We start from the raw sequence: 19,482 nt of genomic DNA on the forward strand, positions 1-19,482 counted from the left end.
AGACAATAATATAATAAGTTCTGCACATAATAATTTGAAGTCTACATTAATCTACCAGCCTAAGCTATAACGGGAAATATACAAATGGGTAGTGGATGTAATTAAAACTTGAAACGCATGTAAATAGACTTTTAATGAGCTGCTAAGTTACTCTTTGAACTTATACCAATTAAAAAAATTCTTTATTTGAGAGAGAGTGTGAAGAGTGCAGGTAGGGCGAGGGGCAGAGAGAGAGGAAGGGAGTCCTAAGGAAGAGAGAGTCCTAAGCTGACTCCTAGCTGAACAAGGAGCTCAAAGCAGGACTAGATTCCACCACGCTGAGATTGTGGTCTGAGCCAAAATCAAGAGTTGGACACCCAATCATCCACCCAAGCATCCACCAATTTTAATGAGCAGCTAATATTCTCACAGCTTAACATAAAGTGTTAAATAGGAAATAAAATAAGTACATAGATAGAGTTTTTATGAAAATAAGCCCTTTTCCAATGAAGGGCATTACATTTATTCATTTCCTTATTCATCCAAGAAATAATTATTGAGTTTCTAAAGGCTGTAGCAAGAGATAAAACAAATTCCCTGCCCTCAGGGAAGTGAAATTCTACTTGTGGAGATAGACCATAAAAAAAAAAAAAAAAAAAAAAAAAAAAAACCTGTCACAAGGGTGTCTCGGTGGCTCAGTTGGTTAAGACCCCAACTCTTGTTTTTTTTTTTTTTTAAGACTTTATTTATTTATTCATGAGAGACACAGGGAGAGAGAGAGAGGCAGAGACACAGGCAGCGGGAGAAGCAGGCTCCATGCAGGGAGCCCGATGTGGGACTCAATCCCGGATCTCCAGGATCACACCCCTGGGCCGAAGGCAGCATTAAACCGCAGCCACCCGGGCTGCCCCCCAACTCCTGTTCTAAGCTCAGGTTTTGATCTCAGGGTTATGAGTTCAAGCTCCCTGTTGGACTCCAGGCTGGGCATGGAGCCTACTTAGAAAAAAAAATCCATCATAGGCTGATGATAAGCAGACACAAATACACATAAACAGACAAGTAGATAGAATAATGCCAGCATTGCACAACATACGGAGTTGTTGAGTCACTATGTTGTACACCTGAAACTAATGTAGCTGTGCATTAACTATATTTCAATAATAAAAAGAGTAAAAACATGCACACACTTTATCCATTAGTCCTCTAAGAGTACCCATGTTGAAGAATAAATATAATAATATAGGGAAATGTATGATCAGGAAATGTTTATTTTAACTTTATTTACATTTGTGGAAAATTGGAAACAGCCAGTTTTAGTGGATTGCTAAGTAAGTTTAGAACCTACCTATAATATGCACCACTAAAATGGTTATTGTAATGTTTATGTAAATATATTGAGCCACAGTAAAAAAAAATAAAATAAAAAAAAGCAGATGACAAATTATTCAAGCTATGTAACTAGTATGAATTTGTATTTCTTAATATTTTGTTATTTGACTATCAAGATATAATAGGAATCAATAATTCCCCAATTTTCCATGCTAGAACCTAATTTAGTTCATAAGAAATCAACATGCTTGTGATATGGGTAAAAAGAAAAAAGAAAGAATAATATCTGTGTTTGATAAGTGTTATTAACGAATACTGAGGGGTCAGAGACAGAGCTATTTTAATAGTTGGTAAGGGGAGAAATCTATCAAAATGATGATATAAAGATCTGAACATGTTTTCTAGTGAGATAAAGATGATAATGCTTTAGAAGAGTGAAATGTAAGAGACCAGCTGTGATTGCTCAAGAAGCAAAAAAAAATATTTGTTTTAATTTGATTATACATGTAGACAGCCTCAGTGTTCTGTGTTTAAAAACTCAAAGCAAGGCAATTTTATCTCCAAAACAGAGGCAATATTATATCTTACAGGAAACGTGACTCATTTTGGCAATTCAGTTTTCTTGGTTCTTCATGTATGAAAAGGTGTTTCAGATATATGTGTAGATAGTACTACTTTGGAAAATATTTATTGATAATATATTTAAAAATTTCTCCCACAAAGTATGAAGTCAGTTGACTTGATTGCATCTAATTTTGTGATTGACTCAACCTGTTTGTGTAGCTTGTGAAATTTAAATATTTATTTTATGTCATTGGAATTATATAAGTTTGTGTGTGCATATTTACATATATGATGCATTTAAGTTATATAATAATGTGTACCATTTATAGAAAGGTTCAAACCAGTTTTCAAAGATTATTTTGTTAATGATTATTAAAATATTTGGGTTTCCCATTTGCTTCAACGTGGATGGAACTGGAAGGTATTATGCTGAGTGAAGTAAGTCAATAGGAGAAGGACAAACATTGTATGTTCTCATCCATTTGGGGAATATAAATAATAGTGAAAGGGAATATAAGGGAAGGGAGAAGAAATGTGTGGGAAATATCAGAAAGGGAGACAGAACATAAAGACTCCTAACTCTGGGAAACGAACTAGGGGTGATGGAAGGGGAGGAGGGCGGGGGGTGGGGGTGAATGGGTGATGGGCACTGAGGGAGGCACTTGACGGGATGAGCACTGGGTGTTATTCTGTATGTTGGCAAATTGAACACCAATAAAAAATAAATTTATTATTATTAAAAATAAATTAAAAAATAAAATATTTGGGTTTCTTTGGAGTAGTTAGGAAGTAATCAGTTAAGAGCAAACAATAGTGTGTTATTTTTTATTTCTGGGAAGAACTTGGGTTGAAGTCATCGAGTTTCTTTTTCAAGTTCAGGTGTCTGGTAATGTTTGCGGACAAGATAGAATTTTGTTCTCTGCACCAGCAGATAAGGGTTGGATTTGAGGGGATATATTGCCCCTAAAACTAAATCAAACTATTTTGCTTCCATTTATTGAGTTTTGATTTTAAATACACAAGGAAATAATAAATATTAGTTTTTGAAAGCACATATCGAGATAGATAAAGCAATTGTCATTTCTTCCTTATAGAAGAGATCTAAATCCTTGCTCCAAATCTCATAAAAATAATTAAATATGCATGTAAATTCATTAATACACTTGGCTTCAAAGAGTTAATTAGTATATTGTCATGCATGGTCATGGGCTTCACTCCACTCGAGTAATGCTCACTTCTGGTACATCAGTCTTTGTATATACTCCACTAATCTTGTAATGTGGCGTGCAGATGCTAAAGGAGCAATCTCAAGCCAGCATGAAAGTGTTTAGCAAAAAATTTTTCTAGAGCTATTACTTAATAGACCTATAACTTGTTAGGAATGACAAAAAACTATAGGAAGCAAGCTGAAGGTTGTTGGAGGGGAGGTGGGCAGGAGGATGGGGTAACTGAGTGATAGGCATTAAGGAGGTCAACTGATACGATAAGCAGTGGGTGTTATACACAACTGATGAATTACTGAAATAAATAAAATAAATGACAAAAATTAAGAAGGAGAATTTTAAACATCATAACTCAGCTTAATTTTTTAGTTGAATTTGTGTCTATATATACTATTTTCCATACACACACACACACAGAGGTTTATTTGATCCTGTGATTAGTTTTTGACCTTTAATAAAATAGGAATACTATTTGTTGATGGCTATTAACATATGCAGATATATAATTTTAAATGCAAAATTATATTAAATTGAATTTTAATTCCACAATATATAATGAGTTGGTTTTCACTAACTGGTTTTGGGCTTAGCCTAAGTAAGGACCTTAAAAAAAAGACTGTTCAGCTGTTCAGTGGTATTTGAGAATGAGTAGAATTGAAATCTATGACTTCATTTGCCACATGTCAGAAGCCATAAAAGCAAATGTATCTAAAGGTCTTTCATGCCTACATGTACAACACAAATGGTCTTTTTCATCATTTACAGTAAATATGATTATTGCCAGATTGTAAATATGGACCCAGGCTGTTCTTCGGGAAATTTACTTCAGTCTGTTTGCAACTCTTTACAGATGTGAGTTTTCCATAAAGATAATATCTTTATACTTTGCTACACACTGTAGATTCAATTATTTCATTTATCTTCAAAGATATATATAACATTACTTATGTAATTCATGTTAGTATTGAATGTTCATGATTTTTCTGTAGATGAAGATAAAAAAGGTTAGGAAAAGAAGATGGCAGTTGCTTCATCATAGAGACATCTCATTTTAAAGACAGCAATATAATGACCTTGATAGAAGTACACTTGCTATCTTTCCATTTTCTTGATATCCTAGGAAGAATCCAAGGACAATGTGCCTCATTTGGGTCCTGGTTGGAATTCCTGCTATATTCTGTATCTCAGTTTGTGGCAGCCAGCTCAGAAGTGTTTACTGTGGTTCACAAGAACTGGACAAAAATAGTCCATGGTAAATGGATAGACATTCGTCTCCAGATTTTAAAAACTTGATGTACATACTTCACTATACAGGTCAGCCCTAACATTTCGCATGTTAAGGTACTGTTTTTGGCAAATTGACTTGCTTCTCTACATACAAACACCACAACTCCCTTAGCTTCCTTGTTTTTTTTAATTCTTTCTAAAGGCTGTTCACTTTCTTAATCTTTATTAACACACAACATCTACCTGGCATATAAAAAATTCCTTAGGAGTCATTTATACAGTTGACAGAAGTACATTGATTTGTTAAGAATTTACCACCTTTTTAAATAATGATAAGCCACAAATTTCTTTCCATTTTATGAGAGTTCCATGATTGAAAAGAACCCAAGCCATCTCAGATGCAGATCATTTAAAAAAATATATGGAAAATGCTACTCCACTGATTGGGAAGTTGAGTTGATCACCTCATACATTCCTAAGGGATAACAAAACATTTGTGATAGGTGAATAAAAGCATTCTGAACTAAGGCTCACAGCATCAAAGAGGAGTTTCCTGTCCATTGTTTGTGTGAACCAAGACAAAACCAAATAGCTCATCTGGCTAAAAAAAATTTAAAAAGGACAGTTAAAAACTGACTTTAAAATAAAGGTCATGGGGATGCCTGGGTGGTGCAGTCAGTTAAGTTAAGTCAAGTCAGTTAAGCGTCTGACTCTTGGTTTCAGCTCAGGTCATGATCTCAAGGTTGTGAGATTAAGCTCAGCGCAGAGTCTCCTTAAGACTCTCCCTCTCCCTCTCCCTCTGCCCCTTCCCTCCTCAAATAAATAAATAGTTCTTTAAAAATAAAATAAAATAAAATAAAGATCATAAACATACTAAGTATCGAAACCAACCGCATGGTGTAGGCAGGGGACAGCATGACCTTAAAGCAGTGAGATGGTAAATCTTCAAAAATGGTGGCTGTGTTGTAACACCTCAATACCCATACTTGGTGATTCATCTGAATGAACCTCAGTCCATCTTGCAGAGAAATATTAAAGAGATATTTCTCTTTGTTCTGCATTCCCTGTGGAAGTTTTCATGTGGTTATAGCTGGGGAAGCAAAATTTGATGTTCTCTACTCAAAAATGATGTTTGAATAAAATAGCAATGTATTTTTAAGAGCTGGAACGATGAAGATCTTCTACTAGATTTGATATCATTATCTCATTTCATCCTAACCTCATTCTTGCGATTTATCTATTGTTATTCCCACTTTACACATAAGGAAACAGACTGAGATTGGAAATTGGTGAAAGGTCATGCATTGAAGATAGATATAAAACTAATAGCATGGGTTGTATACAAATAGTATTACTAAAATTACTACCAGACCCAAACAAAATATAAACCAAATCTTCAATTAATTTAAATTGCAATTTGGTGTATTGCACGTGAATTTGATGCACCAAATAAAATTGCCCTTGTATGTTTCTGATAAGTTCACCAAAAATATTGCATTCCATTTGAGAATTGTGTTTATAGGTCTCATTTATTAAAAATGAGTCATAGAGTAGCATTGGTTTTAGTTATTTAATAAACTTTTTATTTTAGAATAGATTTAGATTTACAGAAACATTGAACATAGTGCAGAGTTCCCAGATATGCCCAGTTTACACTAGCATTAATCTCTTACATTAGTGTGATACATTTATCAGAATTAATGCATCAATATTGATTCATTATTATTAACTAAAGTCCCTACTTTATTCTAATGTTCTTAGTTCTTATCTAGGGTCCTTTTTCTCTGTCAGGATACCATCCAGGATACTACCTTACATTTAGTCATCAGGTTTTCTTAGGCTTCTCTTGGTTTCCCTGCTTCCAAAGACTTGACAATTTTGAGGAGTACTGGTCACAACATCCCTCAGGGAAGATTTGTCTGATATGTTTCCATTTATTTATAGGTGTCTTAAACTAAGAAGTCTCCCCAAAAATTCAAATTCTATTCCAATTTTCTATTCTTCTGGCTATCAATTCTATCTGTGTTCTGGTAGTCATGGGGTAAAGACCGTGAGGTGTGATTTAGGACCTGGAGTGTTTCCACAAGTAAAGAATTGGGAATCTCATTGAAGATAAAAAGAACCTGTACTTGAGTCTGGTTGAGTCATTTGTTAGATTTTTGTACATGGGCAAATAAATCCATCTCCTAGAGTGAGTTTACTCATAAGTAAAGGGCCACCTTCCACTTTAGAAGCTGTTGCAAGAATTAAAAGAATGAAGCATGCTTAGTTTCTGATATAGAAGTTTCTTGACATAGTAAGCTATTAATGAGTAGTCGCTTTAAAAATATTATTAGATGCTATGTATAAAGAGCTGAATACAGAATAAGCTTTTATAAAAATATATTTAAAATGAGTGAATTGAGAAGTAAACCTACTTAATTTGTGAAAATATATAAATTGAACATGTATATTATCCTAAGGGAAGTAACATTTTTGCATTGGTTTCACTAGAATGACACCATAGCTTTTTCTCTGAGAAAAAAAAATCTATTCAGTTTTTAGAGTGCTAAAGTTTTATTGTTCATCAGATTCCGAGGTTGATATCAATCCGGTTGACATGACTTCCTTCAGGAGCAAAGATGGGTCAGCTGATCACCCTTGAGTAACTAATGATTAAGATTACATTCATACTCAAAGAATAATTAATTCTATAGTGAAAATAATCTAGTAATGGAACAGACAGCTGTTTGTACAGACTTCTATTCAAGTGGCTAGGGAAAATAGCAAGAGATAATGTGTAGTTTTATTTGTAATGTATTTTTCAGTTAGCCTGTGAAAAGTAACCTAATCAAGCCCATTCAAAGCCTGTGTGCACAAATAAGGCCATTAGAAAAAACAAACTAGAAGCTAGGAAATGGTCTTTGGAATATGACAAGCTAGATAAGATTGAGTGATCATGATAATAAGGACTGGCCTTTTTGTCCGCGGCTTTAAAGAAACCAGAATGGGCTCAGTGGAAATTGGGCTCTGAGCCCAAGAAGAATTAGGCAGGGAGCCTAAAGGAAATTTAATGTTCTCTGCTGCTTCTTTCTGTTTTCCATTTAATTTGGTTTTGGAAGAAATCTCTATAAGACAATTTTAAGTTTATCTGAAGCAGGTGGATGATGATTTAAGTCTACTGAGTTGGAGATGAAAAGAAAGATATAGGAAAAAAGGAGAGGACACCACTAGTACATGTTAGGGACACTGTGGAAATCTTTGCAGATAGAATTAGATTCTCCTGTAATGTGAAGGGGATTTATAACTTATGCTTGGGTTAACTAAATTTTCAGTTATCTGTGTTTCATAGTTTGGCTAACCTCTTCTCCATGATTGTAATAGAATCATAATAGTCTCAAAAACGAACTGGAATAGTTTGATTTACTAGACATTTCCATTGAAGCAGTTTCCATTTCTTCATAACGTATATCTAAATATAAAGAGGATTCATTTCATTTTGCTTTAAGACCAACCTTGTTTTCTAAGGCTGTGAATATGAAGAAAATAGGTAGTCATATGCAAATTCAAATGAAGATAAATATTTATCATGGGAGGAAAAGAAATAACTAATACATTTGATAAGAATAAAAGGTTATTTGCCACAAACAATATATGGAAGTTATATTATGGCCAAATGTTCTTTCAGATTTTATTTTATTTTTTAAAAGATTTTATTTATTTATTCATGAGAGACAGAGAGAGAAAGAGGCAGAGACATAGGCAGAGGCTCTCCACAGGATCCCGATGTGGACTCCATCCCAGACCCCGGGATCATGCCCTGAGTCAAAGGCAGATGCTCAATCGCTGAGCCACCCAGGCATCCCTCAGATTTTATTAACATCCCTCAGAAGTTTCAGAAAATACCAGCTATGGAAAAAATGAAAAATTTAATATATGCAGAGCATATAACTAAAAATTTTACAAATTAACTCCCCCCACATCTCTTTAATTTTCAGTAAATCTAACACTAGTTTGATAGTGATTTTATTTTTACTAAGCTTACTCAAATTTTAAGTGTAAGGGCATAACAACAATCACATCAATGCTATACCTCAAAGTCTAAGATGGACTCAGAAGTAAATTGATTAAAACAATTGACAGAAATCAATAGTTAAGGAAATTATAAAATGCACATGATAATTCTTTTTCAGCTCTAGGAATTAGGGCTGCCAGTTTTAGTAGAAGAGATCCCACAAATAGAATAAGAGAAGCCAAAAATAACAAAGAAGATATGCAATGAATGAACTAAATAATCAAGTGATGCTAAGATGTCATTTATTATATCCTAATGATACATACTATTATATCCTTATATAATTAAGGTCTAAAGAATACAGTTTAGCACCTTAAAAATATTACTATTCATGTAAAATAAAAATTAAAAATTGAGAAAAAGTTATTTTGATCAGAATTCTGAGTTCTAGCTAGGTTCATTGCTTTACAATCTATATTATTATGAACAAATATTTTCATGTTGGGACCATCGATAAGCTAGGATTGCTTCACCTATAAGTAATATTGTTGTGTAGATTAAATGAATCTAGTATAGGCTCCAAATGAAAATACTTAGAAAGTTGTAAAATGGCACAAAAAGCAGATACCATTGATGTCTCTGCTAAAGGAATGTGCTCCTCCCAATTTAGCAAATTTCAACTGACCCTTAAACTTGAACATATTTCTAGACAGTAATTGTAATTATAACCATAGGAAATGTAGACTTATTTACTGTTCTCATTGTTTACTGCTTCACAAGAACAAAAGAGCATCATTTTAAATAACCTTTGAGGCTCTCAATATATCCAGTATTCCTAAATACATATTGAAAAGGTGGGAGCAGGGGGGGACCAGAATGGCTACATGCTGGTAGTTGGCTACATGTACAAAAAGGACAATTATTCTTGGATCTAAGCCTCCTTTATTTTATTTTAGCTTTTTTAGAAGAGGTATAATGATACTAGAAAGCTTCAATGAAATTAATCAATGAACAATCAAATGGCAACCTTATGTTTAAAGCCCTACTGGCTTACAGATGAGTCCATTTTCAGTTTCCACTCCAGATGCCATGACATCAGCATATCTATGGACAGTATCCCAAACATCCAACTTTGTTTCCATAGAGCAGCCTTCATACATACATTGCCAAGGCAATCGTTCCAAAGAGTCAGAGTCTGTGATTTTACTATTAATCACATTACTTTAACAAGGAACAGTTACTTTAAAAAAAAAAAAAAAAGAAAAGAAAAAAAAAAGAAGAGTGCAGAATATTGGCACTTAACTACACAGTGGTATGCCTTTATTGCTATGTAGTTGTTATGTTAGCTGAAGTCTTTCTTATTTGCCCTTTGGGATTATCAATGATTTAAGGGCACTGTCTTTAATAACTAGTGGCTAATAAGTACACATTTATCCCAGTGATAGAATGATGAAGACTTATCACATGTAATAGAGTGTAATAGATCCTCATATGGATCCCTGAAAAAAAATAAAAATTCCAAGCAAAGATTGATGCTTGCAATCTTCTTTTTCTTTTTTCCTTCTTTCTTACACATCTCCTTAATTCTTATAATGACACTTTCCAGACTTCCACAGGTATCAGCCCTGTAGTTTGTCCTGAGATAGCAAAAAGTAAGCTATGAACCAACCAGTGATGATTTTTGTTTCTATATGGGTGTCACACCTAACACATGCCTGTCCCACTCTTAATACAGATTTTACCTACTTAAAATTGTTTCTGATTTGGTTGGGGGGAGAGTCCCTTAATACCAGTGATTTGATGTGATGTACATGGGGGATGACATCATTCATTTGAAATATGATTTATTTATTTTTTAAGATTTTATTTACTTATTCATGAGACACACACACACACACACACACACACACACAAGGCAGAGACACAGGCAGAAGGACAAGCAGGCTCTGTGCAGGGAGCCTAACGTGGGAGGGACTCAATCCCGGGTCTCAAGGATCAGGCCCTGGGCTGAAGGTGGCGCTAAACCACTGAGCCACCTGGGCTGCTCTGAAATATGATTTAAAACTGGGCAGACTTTGTAAGAGAAATATTAGGATCAGGAAAAGATAGAGAAACACCAGGCATTAGAGTTGTTTCCAATTTGGGCCATTATAAATAATGCTGCTATGAACATTCTTTTATGGTGAACTTGTGCATACATTACTGTAGGAAGTATAACTAGCAGAATTGCCGGGCCATGGGCCATGTTATTTTCAGTAGAAAATATTAATAGTTCTCCATAGTATTTTTAACATTTTATATGCCACTGGAAGTGTGTGAGACTTCTAGTTGCTTTTTAACCTTACCAAAACTTGGAATTGATATCTTTTTTTAGCCATCCTGGTGGGTTTGTAGAGGAACTACATTATGGTATTAATGTACATTTTTCTGATTTATGATGGGGTTGACAACTTTCTCATATGTTTACTGGCCACTTGGATATCTATTTTGTGAATTTGTGGAGGTGGTTGCCAGGTTTTTGTTGTTTTTGTTATTTTATTTGATTTTCTTTTGCTTGTTGATTTTTAAGTGGTCTTTACATTGTATTTGATCCTTTGTCAGTCATATAGATTGTAAATATCATTTCTCATCCTATAGCTTATGTCAATTTTTTAAATGATTTTCCAGTGAACAGAATTTCCCCCAAATGAATATATCCAATTTGTTCATCTTTTCCATTATTGGACATATGTATATATTGGAGATATGTAATTATATAGTAAAGTTCTGAAATCAAACATGACCAAATTATTGAACTCATTAATTTTGTACTTGAAATCAAACATGACCAAAAGTGAACTCATAAGTTCTCCACCACTCTCGAGGGTTCCCTAGCTAGGTAAATCGTATCACCATACATCCTTGAATCAAGGTTCAAGGGAATCATCCTTCACACTCACCTTTTCTTTATCATCCCCTGTTTACTAAATTACCTAATCCTACCTTTTTAGTTATTAAATGTTTCTCTTTTTCAAGTGATTCTCACATCATAGATAGATGACACCAACAAGTCTTTAATTAGTCCCCTTATATTTACTCTGTAACTCCAATCCTTCTTCACATTGAAGAGTTTCTATTTTGAATGCAAATATTAACTTGTCATTCCCTTGCTTAACTGCCTTCAGTGATTTCCCAGGCGCTTTGGGTAATATACGTTCCTTAATCCCTTGAAATGTCTTAAACAATCAGACATGATTTAGTCTTGCTGACTTCTTCAGCCTCATCTCTTCTCACTCTCCTAGATAAAAGTCTTCTCTATCAGATTGTAAACTCCATGAAAACATACTCTTCTTGGGATGCCTGGATGGCTCAGTGGTTTAGCTCTGCTTTCCACTCAGGGCGTAATCCTGGAGTTCAGGGATTGAGTCCCACATCCAGCTCCCTGAGGGAAGCCTGCTTCTTCTCCCTTTGCCTATGTCTGCCTCTCTCTCTGTGCATCTCTCATGAATAAATAAATAAAATCTTTTTTTAAAAAAAAAAAACAACAACAACATACTCTTTTTGGCACTTAGTAGCAGTTCAATATGTTTTTTTTGAATGAATAAAATGTATCATGGTATTCTTTTCCACATTTCCATTTATAACAAAGTATCATTTTTGGGGGTTTAGATGTTTATCACTAATGCTGTTTGTGAATTTGTTCAAATTCATTTTAAATACCAGGGCATCTGGATGGCCCAGTCAGTTAAACGTCTGACTTCAGCTCAGGTCATGATCTCCGTCCTGGGATCCAGCTCAGCTCAGCGGGGAGTCTGCTACTACTCCCTCTTCCTCTGCCCCTCCTCCCACTCATGCGTTCTCTCACTATCTCAAATAAATAAATAAAATATCTTAAAACAATTTTTTAAAGATTATTTATTTATTTATTCATGACAGAGAGAGAGAGAGAGAGAGAGGCAGAGACACAGGCAGAGGGAGAAGCAGGCTCCAGGCAGGGAACCCAACGTGGGACTCAATCCTGGGTCTCCAGGATCACACCCTGGGCTGAAGGCAGCGCCAAGCCGCTGGGCCACGGGGGCTGCCCTAAAAAAATTGTTTTAATAAATAAAAATTCATTTTCAGTGCAGTGTTTTTCTTTATTATGTCACTAAGGAAATCTGTTCTAATCAATATGCACCGCAAAATATCTTCCACTATTTGCTTATAGGCCTGGGGACTGGTTTTGCCCTCTTGGAAAGATTATATGTTCTGGTCATTTGCCTGTGCATTCTTTGCCATACAACAACAATGAGCAGGTTTATTTCTTTTCTTTTGGCAAAAATTTGAGGTCCAATACTATAGGTAAACTTCTGTCCACATACATAATGCAGCACTATGAATGCCACAGTAACTTCCTATTTAATTTAATTATTTAACTTTCTCTGTAGAATGATAGGATTTTTTTCCTTTTTAACTGTTCCACTTTGACTAATAGGCAACATTTATACAGGCATATATGCTTGAGATCTATTTACATGCCATTAAAGAGGTAGAGAACATTCATCCATTTATTTTAAGGTATTTCTTGAGTAGTTTGGGATAATGCTACATGCTGTTCAGTAATTGCAGGGCAGTGCTGAGTATTAGATACAAAGCTTTGGATTCTGCAGTCTGGTATTGACTGCATCACACCACATAAAAGCTATTCAGGCTCCTTGTTTTGGTTTCCTCGTGTATAATATAGAAATAAAGAAAATATTTTATAAGCCTGTTGTAAGGACTAAAAAGAAAGCACTCCTAGTACCTTACACTTGGTAAGAAATGAATAAATCTTAGCAATTACTAAAGTAAAATTTTGGAATATAAATCTTTCATTTTAAGTTCTTGCTTGTACTATAAAATATATTTTAAATCTGACATATGGCAAGACTTATTTTTTTAAATTTAATATTTCTAATAGTGTTTAAGTTATGCAAATACTTGATAAATAATTCAAACCATATAAAATGGTATTATAAAAAGTCTCTCTACCACCCTTGTAGAATTATATTTGAAAATAGTAATATTTTTTTAAAAAGGCTAGCACTTGGGCAGCTCTGGTGGCTCAGCGGTTTAGTGCTGCCTTCAGCCCAGGGCATGATCCTGGAGTCCTGGGATCAAGTCCCACATCAGGCTACCTGCATGGAGCCTGCTTCTTCCTCTGCCTGTGTCTCTGCCTCTCTCTCTGTGTCTCTCATGAATAAATAAATAAAATCTTTTTTTTAAAAAAAAAGGCTAGCACTTTAAAGTATTTATAACATGTTTTGACAAATTTAGATCATAAATTGCTAAGTGCTTTGTATACTTAAGTGGTAAGAGGATTCTACTCCTAGTACTCAAGTCACCATTGAACTTTGTAGCATTCTGATGTATAAGAAAGTATAATTGTTGGGTTCTGTGTGTAATAATGCCATTTTCAAGTTCATTACATACACGGTAACAATGAAATCTGTGAATGGGAATTATAAATCCTGTATTATAGGAATCCACCTGTGGCTTTATGATCTTGGAACTGAGCCATAATTTTTCAACACCAGTGAAAGTGAATCTGTCTATCAGATAAGAAAACACAGTGATCATTAATTATATTCTTTCTTCATTATCTCATGGGCTTAGAGCCATTAGTGTTATTTATGGAACAGACTTCATGTTTGATTTAAGTCATGTTGAAAGTTGCAGCCCATGTGTGAGTTACTTTGACAATATCTTGGTTTGATCATGTAGTGAATACATCAGAAACAAAATGTGCTTTGGATTATGCTAGGCTCTGCTTCAACTATTCTTTAAGAAAGACAAAATCATAAAGAATATTGCAAGTTAATTCCATGTTCAGAGTTTCAGGAGTTTGGTGCACCTTTTACTTGTCAACTTGGGAGAGAGGAAAAAGCCAGGATTCCATGCAGCATGATAAATTTCCAAACAGGAAGTCTATCGAATAGCATGCCTTCAGAGTAAGAAAGTTGAAGTAAGTGAGGAGCTTTGTTCAAAAGAGAGATACTGCCTTTCTAATTTTCTTATCTTTTAAAATTTATTCATTGGAAATTTCAGGTTAATATTACTTCTATTTTCCCTATAGTATCTCCACTATTTTCTCTACTTTTTCTTCTCTATATATCAAAGTTGCCATTCACAAATTTTTATTCATTAAAAACTTCATTGACAAACAGGGATAGTGAGAGACACCATGAAAAAGAAGTGGAAGAAGAGGTAGAAAAGGAAGGGCAAAAAGAGAAAGAAAAGACAGGAAGAGGGAGAAGTAGAATAAAAAGAAGAGAATGAGATCCCTGCTCTCCAGTGTCTAAAATATTCCCGTGTACAGTGATCTCTACCCGGAGACAGTGTATTATGTACTCAGTTTGGTAGGGCTGCCAGCTTCAAAAAACAGAAATTTCTCTTTTTACAACTCTTAAGGCTAGGAGTCCAAGATCAAGGTGTCAGCAGGGTTGATTTCTTCTAAGGCTTCTCTCCAGCCTGGGTTTTGGATGGCCTTCTTCCTCTGATGTCCTCATGTGGTTTTCCATCTGTGGACTCATGTTTTAATTGCCTCTTCTTATAAGGACACCATCGGGGCTTACCCATGTGACCTCATTTTAACTTAATCTCTCTTGTAGGTCCCCATATCTCAATACAATTGCATTTTGAGGTACTGGAGTTAGGAGTTCAGCATATGAATTTTAGGGGACACATTCAAATTTATGTAGTGGATTTTTGAGCAAATTAGAATATAAAGAGTGGAAAAATTAGTTCTAGCCAAAGAAATTTGGGATAGGTTCTGGTAAAAGGAGTATATATCCTTTTTTTTTTTTTTTAAGATTTACTTATGTATTTTAGATACATAAAGGATATTTACTCCTTTTTTTTTTTTTTAAAGATTTACTTATGTATTTTAGAAGTAGGAGGTAGGGGCAGAGGGAGAGAGAAATTCAAGCAGATCCCACTCTGAGCGCAGAGCCCAGTGTGGGGCTTGATCTTATTGACCCTGAGATCAGACCTGGCTGAAACCAAAAGTTGGATGCTTAACCAAATGTACCACCCAGGCACCCTGAGGGAGTATATATTCTTAAATCCATATGTATGTCATCACAGGATGACAGGTTTGAATTTTAGGGTTCTGAGCATTTTCAGTCAATTTTTGATGTATTGAATATATAATGTCATATGTATAAGTAGGATTAATTTTTCAGGAAGCAAGCTATGTATAATATTCTTAGTCACTATTTATGCAGGAGAAACGTTGAAACATGCCAAGCCCTTTGCATTAACATTCTATTCAAAGAAATATTCCGTACTAAGGATCATTTTAGTTATAAGTATTTACATGGGTTATTTCCCAAAATTATTTCCAAATGTATGTGCCCTAAAACATTTCTCTGTAGTTTTATTTCTTTGCTACTTCTGGAGTAAGAACTTGCAAAAGAATGAGATAGGTTTAGTTTAAAATGAAAACAAAAGTTCATTACTTATATGCTTAGATTTAAAAAAATTAACAGGGATCCCTGGGTGGCGCAGCGGTTTAGCGCCTGTCTTTGGCCCAGGGCGTGATCCTGGAGACCCGGGATCGAATCCCACATCGGGCTCCCTCTGCCTATGTCTCTGCCTCTCTCTCTCTCTCTGTCTGTGACTATCATAAATAAATAAAAATTAAAAAAAAAATTAGACGCTGAATCTGCCAGTGCCTTGATGTTGGGCTTCAGATCCAGAACTGTGAGAAATAAATTCATGTTGTTTATGAGCCACCCAGTCTGTCGAATAACAAACAATGTTTCTATAAAATCGGATACCAAGTACAACTTAAAGAAATGCATCTGTCATTATTTTTCGGTGGGGAAAGCCCATTTTCAACATCTTAAAGAAGTAAATCCAAAAAGATAAAATCTAATAGGTTTTGTTTAAGTAATATATACTTTGACTTAATCTAGAGCCTTTGCTTAAGGATATGAAGTACTTAAGTAGTTTATACTGATGACGTCAAAGTTGAAGGTTATGACAAGAATGCTAATGTTAATGGTAATGAAGTTGTAATTTCATTAACCAAAATTATTAAGTAGCCGCAAATTGTCTTTGCTTCCCCTTTATCACTTCTGGCCCAGAGGAACCAGGCAACCCTAAACATGGAAGCCCATTATCTCTAGTACCTGGCTTTCCAACATCTATACTTTCTCCTGTATCTAAATCTGTTATCTATGTCTCAGTTCTATTACACAACTGAGATAATAATTCATAGTGCAACTGAAGTTGACATTAAGAGCTTTCTAAGAGTGTCATTAGGGTTAATTTTAGGCAACATGGCAGGCTAGCAAAGTAAGTGTGTCTAAATTACATCACTGCCTAAAGTCATTCTTTTATCTCAGAGTTTACATGTGCATCTAACTTATTATTTTGATTTGAATAATTAGTTATGATTGAGGTATGATTCAATTACTTGGTCATATATTAAGTAATCATCTATAGTCCTAAATTTTAAATTTGTATTTTCTGTAATATACATAAAAAAATAGAGGAGTCATGGATAGCTTTATAGCTTTGACCATGCTATAGCTATTATTCTATTTAAATATGTGACTGCTAATTTTTTAGATCTTTATTTAAATGTTCTGTTAAATATAGGAAAATGCACAAATCCCAAAACTGTGGCTCAGGGTGTCGCAAAATGAATATATCTACAGAAGTACTACCAAGACTAAGGAGTAAAATACCATCAGTATCCTAGAAGCACTCCTTTTACCCTTTTCATCACCAATGCATCATCTTCTTTTTAATCCTCTGCAAAGGGTACCAATATCCTGACTTCTGACTATATAGGTTAGCTTTTCTTGGTATTGAACTTTATATAAATAAACCATTCTGTGTGTATTCTTTTCTGTTTGGCATATTTTGCTCAATATTTTTGCTGTGGGATCCATTCATGTCATTGTGTAGCAGTACTGTGTTCATTTTCATGTTTGAAAATGTCTTAAACTGTACTTCCACAAGCAAAACCTGAGGCAACAGTCTGTGTTAAAGTGATTTTATCATTCCTAACAAAAGCTCAGGGGAAAAATTCTAGGGTACTGTGGAAGTGGGACCAGGACTATTGGAGGGCAAGCAAAATAGGTATGATATAAAGTAAAGTTCTCAGGAGGGATGCTTGTCCAATCTCACAGGGGAGCTCTGGGCAGGATGTAACTTCAAATCAGAGGTGTCTGGATCAAGAGTAAAGGAGCTGGGAAACTTACTTTTGAATCTGTCACTCTTAAGGGTCGCCAATAAGGTACATAAATTTTCAGGCACTTCAGGCTCTCCGTGTACAAAGTAAATTAGATTCCTGCAATCTAAAGACAGCCTTCTGATCTAGAGATGCAGGTATTGGCTGGTTGAAAATGAAAGCACACCTTACAAAGATGGCAAAGGGATACAAGGAGATATGGATAGAGCACTAGAAGAACTTTTACAAATAGAATACCATTGTATAAAATGCAGCATGATTTATTTTTTCATGATGCAATTGAAAGACATTTGAATTGATTTCCAGCCTTGGGCTATTATGAATCATGCTGCTGTGAACATTGATTTGTCTTTTGGTGGACTTATGTGTATATTGCCATAAGCTTCTCATTTAGTGGAAGATGCCAACAATTCTCCACAATAGTTTTAACAGTTCATGCTTCCATCTGGAGTGTGTGAGGCTTGTAGTTGTTCTGTAGTGTCAGCAAAATTTGAGATCTGTCAGTTTCCATGTTAGCCATTCTGTTTTGATTTTGCATTTGAATTTTGCATTTTGCATTTGAATTTGATGATTCCTAAAGGAGTTAGCCATTATCGCCATTATTTCATGTGTTTATTGGCCATTTGGTTATCTTGTTTTATGAAGTTGTGTGTTTACTTTTTTTTGGATTGCCTTTCTTTTGTTGACTTCTCAAAGTTCTTTATATAATTTAGGTTTGAGTCCTTTGTTGGTTACATTGTGATAGGCTGAATAATGGCCCCCTAACTATGTCTGGTCTTAATCCCTGGAATCTATAAATGTCACCTAATATGGTAAAAAAAAAAAATGGATGTGATAAAATTAAGGATTTTGAGATGGAGAGATTATCCTGATTTATCTCTGTGGACTGTAAATGCGGTCATATGCACATTTTAAGACAAATGCAGAGGGAGATTTGGCAAAGGCATAAAAGATAAGGCAACAGGCACTTAGAGCCTCCATTGATGCAACCATCAGAAGCTGGAAGAGGTAAGAACAGATTTTCCCTTAAGGACTTGGTAACACTTTGATTTTGGTCCCATCATACTAGTCTCAGACTCTAGTCATCCAGAACTGTGAAGGAATATCTTTCTGTTGCTTTAATTCATTAGGTTTGTGGCAGTGCATTAGAGCTTTAAGAAAACTGTCATCTCTACTGTATGGCTTGTGTTTTCATTTTTTTAATGGTGTCTTTGATCAACAAAAACTCCCAATATAATTGTAGTCCAATTTATCAATTTTTTTTATGGTTAGTGACATTTTCCCATCTTGTTTAAGCAATGTTTCCCTGTCCTAATGATGTGGAAATATTCTCTCAGGTTATCTCACTTTACCTCCCCTTTTTATGTTTATCAACCTTAGAATGGGTTTTGGGATATAACATGAGGGAGGTTAGATTTTATTATTTCCATTTAATGGATATTCCTTGAATATGGGACCATTTATTAATAAACAACTGCACTTTCTCCTCTGTACTTGAGGCACCTTTCTTGTAAATGAGATGATTTTGTATTATAGGTCTGTTTCTCTACTTTCTTCTCTATTCCATTGATCTGTTGCCTGTCCTTGCACAAACACACCGTCTGAATTAATTTAGGCTTATGATAAGTCCTGATACTAAACAAAGTAAATCCTCCAATCTCGTTCTTTAAGGTTGTCTTGGCTGTTTAACCTTTGCATATCCATGATCATTTTGCAATCACTTTATCAATTTTCACACAAGAAAAATCTGATGGAATTTGGAATTTTGCTGGCTCTATAGAACAATTTAGAGAAAATTGGGGCATATAAAAAGTGGCTCTTTAAATTCATAAATATGATATGTCCTACCATTTATTTAGGATTTACTTAGTTCCTCAAGATAATGTTGTAAAGTGTTTATTAGATTTATTCCTTAGTGTTTAATGTTGTTATTATTTATTATAAATTGTAACATGAAAGTGTTA

At 34.7% G+C, this 19,482-nt stretch overlaps 1 protein-coding gene across 14 annotated transcripts in view; it reads left to right on the forward strand.

Moving 5' to 3' along the window:
* The window catches only part of CFAP299 (cilia and flagella associated protein 299), a 622,454-nt gene that overhangs the window by 373,810 nt on the left and 229,162 nt on the right, over positions 1-19,482 (forward strand). Inside the window, exon 6 of one of the 14 annotated variants that reach the window (XM_049105123.1) lies at positions 3,861-3,950. The exons of the other annotated variants lie outside the window; for them this stretch is intronic. Coding sequence (XP_048961080.1) covers positions 3,861-3,863 — 3 coding nt within the window. The 3' untranslated portion in view covers positions 3,864-3,950. Of the gene's footprint in view, positions 1-3,860; positions 3,951-19,482 lie in introns of those variants that run through there. 14 annotated transcript variants of the gene reach the window in all.

This window comes from Canis lupus, chromosome 32 (genome assembly GCF_003254725.2).
Source record: "Canis lupus dingo isolate Sandy chromosome 32, ASM325472v2, whole genome shotgun sequence".
NCBI classification, from domain to species: domain Eukaryota; kingdom Metazoa; phylum Chordata; class Mammalia; order Carnivora; family Canidae; genus Canis; species Canis lupus.